The sequence below is a fragment of the Crocodylus porosus genome, unplaced genomic scaffold, assembly GCF_001723895.1.
Source record: "Crocodylus porosus isolate Cpor-Errol unplaced genomic scaffold, CroPor_comp1, whole genome shotgun sequence".
Taxonomy (NCBI): Eukaryota; Metazoa; Chordata; order Crocodylia; family Crocodylidae; genus Crocodylus; species Crocodylus porosus.
Genome location: NW_017728949.1, coordinates 60,584,908 through 60,595,014, shown reverse-complemented (window position 1 = coordinate 60,595,014; position 10,107 = coordinate 60,584,908). Strand labels below are relative to the sequence as shown.

General features: G+C 42.9%; 1 protein-coding gene across 2 annotated transcripts in view; it reads left to right on the top strand.

The window, feature by feature from the left end:
• Nucleotides 1-10,107, top strand: part of MYLK (myosin light chain kinase) — a 345,718-nt gene that overhangs the window by 103,790 nt on the left and 231,821 nt on the right. For both annotated transcript variants that reach the window (XM_019554015.1, XM_019554016.1), the window contains exon 2: nucleotides 7,988-8,160. In XM_019554015.1, coding sequence (XP_019409560.1) covers nucleotides 7,988-8,160 — 173 coding nt within the window. The remainder of the gene's footprint in view (nucleotides 1-7,987; nucleotides 8,161-10,107) is intronic.

Below are 10,107 nucleotides of genomic sequence, written 5' to 3'. Positions count from 1 at the left end.
TGTAGGCCCAGCACTCTTTCCTGCTTATGCAGGGGGTCGGACTCGATGATCTATTGAGGTCCCTTCCGACCCTAGCATCTATGAATCTATGAAAGACCTCCATACACTTCCCAGAAAAGGAACACTCATTCTGGGAAGTCAGAGGTGAACAGCCCCTCTGCAAGCGAATCGCTCTGAAAGTGAGCGAGCTCCCCCTGCGTGCCTTGTGGAAATACCAGCGCCTGCAGTACCTGGGAACAGAGTATAGAAAACCTCATGGCAAAGACCCCCACCTCTTCCCCAAACAGGGGAGTGACAGAGAAGGCAGGGGAAGAAGCAGCGGGGCAAAACCCCCAACCTGGTGCCCCACCAGGGCAGTCCTAGTAGGAAGCAGCAGTAGCTGCTACTCCTCTCCCTTTCTGGACAAAACCAGCAGGGGAACAAACAAGTGTTCACTCTTGTGAGAGTTTCTCTTGCAAGGCAAATCTTCCAGGCTGACACCTGCATGTTTCTCCTGGTGAAGTTGAAGAAACACTTGCATGCTTGTAGTTTCTACTGGGGGTGTGGCAGTTCTCCTGGTAGAAATGTAAGGCCTGTATGTGACCTAAATCTAAACCATCCTGGACAAATCCTTGTCTAACTTGCACTTAAAAATGTCCAGTGATAGACATATTACAGTTTCTCTAGACCAGTGGTCTCCAAACTTTTTTGATTGTGCACCTCATTAGTAAAAATATTTTGAGCATGCACCCCCAATATATGTATATTTATTTATTTATAAATTATATACATGTACTACTCACATACCGTACGTGACACATGACCATCTGACATATGGACCGAGTGAGGGTGCCAGTGTCAATCCATATATTAAATATTAGTAAAGCTTAATTTCTTTCTTATTTTTTTAGGTAAAAAATAAGTATAAATAGAAGTTGCAATATTTTCTTCCTGCACCCCAATGGATCATCTTTGCGCACACCCCACTTTGGAGACCACTGCTCTACACAACTGAATTAAAGCACTTAACGGTCCTCATAAAAAGTTCTTCCTACTGTGTAACCCACGTGTGCTCAACCCCCAGCCTGTGGTCCAGATCCAGCCCATGGTGCCATTTCATGCAGCCCATGGAGCTCCCAAAGGTCCAGAAATTTGGCAGTGGGATAGCACTGGGTCTCAGAACCCGATCCCAGTATGCGTTCAGGGGTAACGCTAGGCCCTATGGCCCAGTTCCAGTGTTGGGGTCTGGGAGGGAGTGGTGTGGGCCCCAGGGGCCTGATGCTGGCCCACAGGGTGGGAGAGGGCAGTGCTGGGTCCTGCGACCTGATCCTGATGTGCAGGGCTCTAGGCAGCTTTCAGACCAGCCTCACACCACTCATCTAGTACACAGAGTCAAAGGTTGAGCACCACCCATCCAACCTAATGTCCTTCTTTGCAGTTTACCTCTTGCCCTGTCCCCTATGGGCATAGTGTACAATTGATCACCATCCTTTTTATTACAGCCTTTTGCATATTTAAAGACTATTATCAAATCCCCCTCAGTCTTGTCTTCCTAAGAATAAATAAGCCAAATTCTTCCAACTTTTCCACGGGTATCATTTTTTTCCCTAGACCTCTCATTTTTGTTGTTGGTCTCTGCCACATTCTGTAGTGTAGAAGGTAATAATTCTAAATTTTCTATTGACAAATATAGACAAGTATCTTCCAAGGACAGTCCCTCCACTTCCATGAATGACATCATAGTATCAAACTAATTTATTAAAAAGTAGACCATTCTGCTAATCATTTGTCAGCAGTATCTGAAAATCAGATTTGAAGGATATATTCTGGAATTTACCTGATTACCAAATCCATATATTCATATAAGGATTATGTCTCAATTGTCACAAAACTCTTTTTTTCATAAAGGGACGGCCGTGTTTAATATAGAATATGTCAATGGAAAAAATGTCTTAAAAAAAGGACTGGTTGCAATACATTAACAGTGATCGCAACAGAGACCAAAAATATTGACGTCTTCTGTATAGCTCATGTAGAACACTACAGTTGCTTCTGAGCACCTCTCTTACTGAAGTAAGTTGTTGCGGAAATTTGATTTTGCAGCAAGATAGTTGATGAAAGATGTGCTAAGTGAAAGATGAATTGTGCTTGATATGTCTATATATAAGAATTTATATTAAGTAAATGATAAAAAGGGGGGTGAGGCCTATGATCTAATGGATATAGCAGGAACCAATGAGATGAAACTAAGTAAAAGACAACTGCAAAATGCAGAGTATAATGAAAAAAAAGTCCTTATTGTGATATGAAATATTCTCCTGACAGAACTTAGAGAAGCTTAATTATAATTTAAATCAGGATGGAAGAGAGCCAAGGAGAATGCAGAGTTATGGCTGATTGCTGTTTGAGAGGATGGCCTGGAACTTTTAGGCCAATTCCTGCATTTCAGCTGTTTTTAACTGAGATGAATTTGGCCTAGTAAGGCTTTTCAGCCTCTACTTCTTACTACACAAGGTGTTAAAATTAAGAGATTTCATTCCTTGTACATATAATGGATACATCTACGGCTGTCTTTACATGTGCTCCAGGGTGGAGGGAAGGGCTGCTTTAATTAGAGTGGCTCTGAGAACTGCTGTAATTATGTGCCCACAGCGTCACATGTACTCAGCGTCCTGTGCTTCAAAATAACAGTGGGGGAGCTTCAACTAAAGCTTGTTGGATGAGCTTTAGTTAAAGTGTCCCCACCACCATTTTGAAGCACAAGGACCCTGAATACTCAAGACATGGAGGCTGCTGGTGTGTGCTAAATAGCATGCTCCAACAGACTCTATTAATCGAGTCTGCTCCAACGCGAGCTAATTAGCGCATGTCGGAGCAGATGTTCAGCACGTGTATAGGTGCTCAATTAAAAGTCCACCATTTTGCTATGGAGAACTTTCCTAGTGGGTCCTTTTGCTTTCCCTTTCAGATACAGATGCAAGTAAACACCCACAAGTGACACCCGCAAAATGGGTGTCACTTGCACTGTCTGTTTCTTACCAGTTTAGAAAAGATAGACACGTTGTCAGACAAAAGCATTTCACCCAGATGAATGAAGTAACACACGTCGTTCAGAGTGTTAAGACTAAATGCCATATTCTTCAGATTTACTCAGGATCAGCAATAGTGTTCCCACTGAATTCTCATGGAGTCAAGACCTATTCTCTCTGAGTTCGGGTAGTAGAAGCTGGCCTTTGGTTATATTTTTATTTTCTTGGATGCGCTTTTGAGAGCCTTTCTTTTTTCCTCCTCCTCCTTTTGCAGTAGTGCTGACTTCATTTTATTTGTTTAATCACAACTTAGAACATCAGCCAGTTTCATGCAAAATTTAATGAGGGGGAAATTAAGAGCATGCCTATATTTTTTCACATGCTGTACAGCCCCAAATAAGACACACACCTTGCTGTTAGAAGGCAGAATGTAGGGGAAAAAATATTTTTCCAGAGTCATGGCCTAGATTTGGCCTTTTCTTGGGAGAAATGGTGTTGAACATAGCTACAAGCTTCTTTCTGAGCCAGCAAGCTGGGAGTGGCTGTGAAAGGGTTAAGCCTGGACTCCACACCCTCCTGTTTGTTTCCTAAAAGAGAAGCTGGCAGCTGTTTTGCAACACAGTGTCTTCATACTTCTATTCCAGTGAAGAAAATCAGCTTTCTAGCTTAAGACACACATGCTAGTTTTGGAGGGCAGATTTTTGGAAGGAAAGTTTCATGTGGTATGCAAGTAAATATGGTAAATGGACTCTGGTGTGGCTTAGTAACAGAGGCAGAATTACAGGCCACATACCCAAAACTAACATTTTTATATTTCCTACTCAATTTGTTAAGGATTGTCCATCCATAAAGCCTGTTGGGAAGCCTACAGCTCTTCATTGCCTTTCATGAGGTTCCCTCATGGGGCACAAGAAGTTTTTCTTTGGTAAAAGGAATGCAAGAGATTGTTTCATTCGTAAAGTGGAGGCATGAGTCATTCCAATCATGTTTAAAGAATTGGTTCTTGCAGTATTGTACTTGTAATACCATGGCCTTCCCTTTCTTGAATTGGTGCAGTCTTGAAGAGCTGTCTTGATCATTGATGAACTGAAGAACTGAGTTTATCAAATTACTCTGGGATTTGCCCCAATAAGGACTTTGTAAAGTCTGTAAAAAGTCTGGAAATCACAAAATGGGTGTCACTCACACAGTCGGTTTCATACTAGTTTAGATAAGGTTTTACGGGCAGCGATCATACTGCTTTTCAAGAGTACCAGGCAAGCCAGCTGTGCAGTATGAACAATGTAGATTATTAGGATGGGATTTACAAAACCTCTGAAATGATTAAGGGCCTCAAGTCGCATTATGAATTAGTAGGATGTGTAGTTTTTAAGTCACGTAGCTAAGTACAAATATTCAAAAAGCCCAAGCCTGAATCAAGTTAGTCTTTGCAGGTTAGTCTAAACTGTGTAGATTGAACCGATTTGCAAGTGATAGACATTCACTCTTGATTCCAGAAATGCAGTCTCATGCCTGCAGTAGCCCAGGCCAGAAGCTGTGGTGTGCTAGAGCAACCTCTCCCTTCCCTTCGGCAGTGGCCAGAGGGCTGGATGGAAGCTGGGAGACAAGCCCTTTAGCCTTTTTCCCCTTCCCTGCTGGTCCCAGCTTCAGCCTCTCCGCTCAAGCTCCTGGCCCCAGCCTCCAGCCCTAGACCCCAGCTCCAGCCTCTAGCCCCCAGCTCCAGCCTCCGGCCCCCAGCCTTTCGGATCCAGCCCTCAGCCTCCAGGCCCCAGCCTCTGGCCCCCAGCCCCTTTCGATAAATGTCCCATGCCAGACCGAGGTGGCACTCTCAGGGACCACTACTTAAAGGGAACTTTGGGGAGGGGGGGGTGAAAAATGATGCATAGTGCTGACTTTTTCCTTGATTTTAACAGATAAATAGTTGCTTAATATCACCTCTTCTCTATCTGGTGGTATACATTAATAATTCACTTCCTAGTGAGTTTGGACTTGAAGAATGCATGTGCCAGGTTATCGAGACAAATACCTAGGAATTATTTCTTGTTACGAGCTGAAACAGTTTATTTGACCAGCCTATATGTAGTGGTTAATGATTCAGCTTTCATGTTAATTATCCAATAGCCCCAACGTTGACAAATGATTTTTTTTGGGAAAGATTTCCCATTTGCAACAGATATTTGTTTTAAAATATTTTGTGAGTTCCTCCCAGGGGGAAAAAAAAATCTGATGATAATTCCTGGTTTACCTCCCACTTACACAACAGACAGACAGACAGAAGCACTCTTCCTTCAGCACTTGAGCCACTGCATGTCAATCCCATAACCCTTCTGAATGCTGCAAAGCTGAACCAGCATTGCCAGGTGTACGATAAATACCATATTTGTACAATAATTTCAACCCTTGTGTGATGTACGCTAGACTATATTAAAAGTGTTCAAAATGTACAGTAATGTTTTTATGTAATTCAATTTGGGAAAAAAACAAACACATAAGTCATTCCACTGACAATCAGAACTGAACTACCTTACTTGATTACGTGGTCTTGCACCAGCTCTCACTCGCATGGAATTGGAATTTGACAGGGACTAAAGTGAGGGTGAGTAATATTTGCCATGTATCTTTAACTGGAGACTTACAGTGAGCAATTTAAAACAACTGTATAACGATCACATAACTAAATCTCATTGTATGATCCTAAGAGCTTTATTTTAAATGCTATACTATATACGGTCTTAAATCAATAGAAAGTCAAATGTGCGTGCCTCGTTTGTAAAGTCCAGGCATGTACCTAATACAGTAAGTTGCAAAATAAAGTGCAGAAGATTTACAATACACGGACCTCAACCACAAACCAAACAAAAAAGAATAATCATAGACAAAAATTCAGTTTAACCAGTTGGAGAAAGAGTTAAACAAAACCTCATAGTGGACAGTGTCAAGTAGAGTAGGACAGGATGTGATGATAATGGCATAATGCAACATGATATTATTTAAAAGAGAAGAAGCCTTTTTTGCTTCCTTTTTTTTCAGTGTAGGATAGTCTTTCAGAAAATATGGTAATTTGAGCTTCCAATACAATAATTTCATATTTAAGACCTGGCAACACTGAGCTGAACAGATTCATCTGCTGGGAGTGAAGTAGGAAGGAGTAAGCCGCAGTAATGAGAAAAAGACTAAATCACTAAGGACTCTATCCTGTTTGTGCTACAGCCATGTTTGAACCTTGTTCTTCCTAGTGGGATACAGCATGTATTCCCCCCCAAAGCATGGGATGAATTGGGAAGAACCATACTTTAAACTGCCTTAGCAAGTGATGCTCTAGATTCTCCCTTCTTTCCCACCCCCATCTTGAAGCAAGCTGTTGCAGAACTGTTTATAGCACAGTTAATTCCTGCCTTCAGCAGCCAGGAAAACCATGGCAAATGGAGACGAGCAGTGTCCAAATCCCACTTCTGTCCAGACGACTCTTACCTGTTGGTGTTCTGAGTAGCTCCTAAGACATGGTAGCTGAAAGAGATTAGAGAGAAAAACATTTATCTCATCTCTATTTTTTCTGTCCCCATCTGGTTTTGTGTTGGATTGTACTTTGCAGAGTGTGTCTCTTACTGTTTCCCCTGCACAGTTTAGTTACTTCTCTCTGTTTTTATAAATATTTCACACAGCAGCAGGGGACCTGAAAACCCAAAGTCAAGATAAAAGAAGAAAATGGGATTGTATAACTGAAAAAATTGGCAGAGGTTGATGCAATAATGGAAGTGCCACTTGTGTTCCTCAGATAACTAGCTTTCAACCTCGTGCCTCTTTAAAGCTTGGCCAATAAGGCATACAACCAAAGGCAGCTTCTCTGTTGTATGTTCCTTTGCAAGGCTTGGGAATGGTGTGGAAGCATGTAGAAGTGTGATATTTGATACCAGAAACAAATCTAGACATGCAGAGTCCTGCCGTAAGGGGTAGGATACCAGATTATGATTTAGACACCTGAATAGTTCTGTATTCTTCAGTAGACTGATCAACTGTAGCCCTGGACAAGCTAACACCTCCTCCCTCCAACACGCATTTGGTCCACTGCATCCTATTACTGTATATCATCAGCTTTATGGGGCAGGAACTCCATTTCCCAATGGTGTGATGGGTTCTGGCATCAGGATGGGGCCCTGGCAATCCCAAGTCCTGCTGAAATGCCAGTAATACCTGCCTGCTCAGTATGGTTTCTGTTCTCTCCACAGTGGGCCAGTGGGAAAAGCACAGACATAACAGAGTTGCTTTTGAAGTTACTGTCCATAAGGTGAATCTCTTAAAGAAGCCATTTCAGTAGCTGTTTTGCATGCAGGCCTCTAGCCTTTTGATCTTCTGGCTTTTCCTCCTGCCCAGGCTGCAGACAGACTTTCAGAAAGTCAGAGACTTGGAATGCTTGCAAAGCAAGCATCCCCTGTGTCCCTACAGCGCTTTTCCTTTGGAGAGAAAGAGGCAGATATTTCTTTGGTATGAAAAATCAGACTTTCCACATTCATATATGTAACTTAAATCCAAGGCAAACAGAGCTCTCTCTATTTCAGAAGTACTTGTTCAACACTGGCTGTGCTTTTAAAACCTATTGATCTTCATGCAATCCAGGCCAAGGAAATTAAGAAGTCACATTGTAAAAATATCCTCTTTAAGTGAGCTGTTGCAATTCTGTTAGGGTTGAGGGAGGTGATTGTGTCAGCAAGACCCTGGACTGGGACCTGGATTGCATTCAAGGCTGTGCTGCTATTTGTGTGACTTGGTCAAGTCACTTCATCTCTCCAGGCTTCAGCTCCCCATCTGTAAAATGGGAAAAATAATATTTGTCATCTTGGCACAGAGGCTGTTTCTTATTATGTACAAACACAGCACCTAGTACAATCAGGCCTGCACGTCAGTGTTCTACTATAATATAGATAATCAATAATAGCAGCTTATATTTTACCTCTGGTATCTCTTTCTTTCTCTCCTTAAAGCTCTGATCATGGGGGATGTAAAACTGGTGACATCAGCTCGAATCTCCAAAACCTCCCTGACTCTGGAGCCCTCGCCCCTCAGCCCCTCCATCCCTACAGAAGCTCCTGCGTTCACTCTGCCTCCCAGGAACATCCGGGTGCAGCTGGGCAGCACAGCCAGGTTTGAAGGGAAGGTAAGAAATGCATAAGAAGTGGACAAGGGGCTTTTTGTTTCATTGCTGCTGGTCTACTGTGTCTATCTGATGTGTCCTGCTGGCCTGAGAAACTTAAGAAACTGGTGAAATATGTTCTTGTCCTTCCTCATGGCACCCGTGTTCATTTCTGCACCAATGGTGAGCCCTGCTGGGTGATACCAAATGTCAGGGGCTTTGTATATCAGGTCCTTCAGTGGAGGAGAAATGAATGTTGTGGAGTCTGGTTATGTTTCAATGGTTGCTTGCTTTACTTACTTATGTATGCTAATGCCAATATAAGTTGATCACACATTTGCCAGGCGGTCCCTTTTTCCAGAAATCTCAACCTTTCCTCATTTCCCAGGAGACAGCTCTGCTCAAGGAGTGGGAGCCCAAAGGCTGAACATCTGTTCCTATTTCTTTGTCAGCCTTGCCTGCCCCAAAACTGCCTCTTCATAAAACCTCATGTGCCATCCAAAAGGTACAATGTAGCTTGTCTTCCTTAGAGTGAAAACTTTTCTCTTCTCTCCCACCATCTGTCTTGTCCTTTGCTGACAGTAGGAGAGTGAAACCAACCAGAATCCTCATTTTTTTTAAGTGATATGAAGTGATCTCTGACAGAGGCAGGAATCAGGAACTTGCTGTAAGGTTTTAGAAAATTCATGACTTAAAAATTGACATTAACCTGAGGGGCAGTAAGGAGCATTGGATTTTTTTTTTCTCTTACTTTTTTTTCTATTGAAGTAGGTGGAAAATGGATAGTTTTCTGCGTAAAACTTCAAGCAAAATATTTCTCTGGAAAATATGAACTTTTTACTGAAAAACCAAAAACCAAGAAGGGGATTTTCTGCATTTCTTTTTGGCAAGAAGTCAAAGCTTTTCATAAAAGGAGACAGTTTTTGTGTAAATATTTGTTTCAGCAGAAACTAATTTCCCGTCAAATAGTGTAAATGGAAACTAGTTTATTTCTAAATTCAAAATTAATAACCAAGCTTGAGACTCCTTTGCTGTGCACAAGAGCTGACCTATGGGAACCCCTGCTCTATGTATGCTTCCCATGCGCTTCTGCTCCTTTTCCATGACTGCTCCTTGTTAGAGATGGCAGAATCTGTGGCTAGGGACAGACATTCAAAAAGCCCAAGTCTGAATTGATTCAGTCTTTGCGGGTTAGTCTCACCTGCAGAGATTGAACTGATTTGCAAGTGGATAGACATTCACTTTTGATTCAGGAAATGCAGGCACATGTCTGTAGTGGCTAGGAGCTGGGGGGTGCTAGAGCAGCCCTCCCTTCCCTTCCACAGTGAGGTTTAAACCCCCACCCCGGCCTACACAGTCCTCAACCAGGGTGTAGCTGGAAGGGGAGGTGGAAGCAGCCCCCTCCAGGCTTTTCCCCCCATGCTTGCTGCTCAAGGGTCAGGGAGTATTGCTGGCCCCCGGCTAGCACTCTGAGGCAAAGTTGGGGGGCAGAGAGGGAGGACTGCTTGCATGCAGTGCGTGCATCTGTTGATGATACTGAGCTTTTCAATCTCCCTCTCCCTGCTTCTTCATACTATCTGAAGCAAACCGACGCATTCATTGCAAACCAGGTCATTTCTCACACCTCTCTCTGTCCCCTGTTGAACACTGACAGCAAGCTAGCAGCCAGCAGGGAGCTTATCAGAACACAAAGCTTATCAACCCTTCAAGGAAACAAAGTCTCTCTCTTACTAGTTCAAGCTCTTCTTAAACAGCTTTTTGCAAAGCATTTTAAGCATTTTAAAGAAGAACAGAGGGACATTACCAGCTGACTTGTGGTTAGTTCCTAAAAGCTCTAAGTGGACACTGTTCCATCTGCCTTTGTCAATGAAATTGGAGACACACACACATAGACACCTCTCAGCATTAGCTAGCATGGGGATGGCATGACCATGACCAGATGCCGGCTGGTGGCTGGGGTCCGTGTCGCTA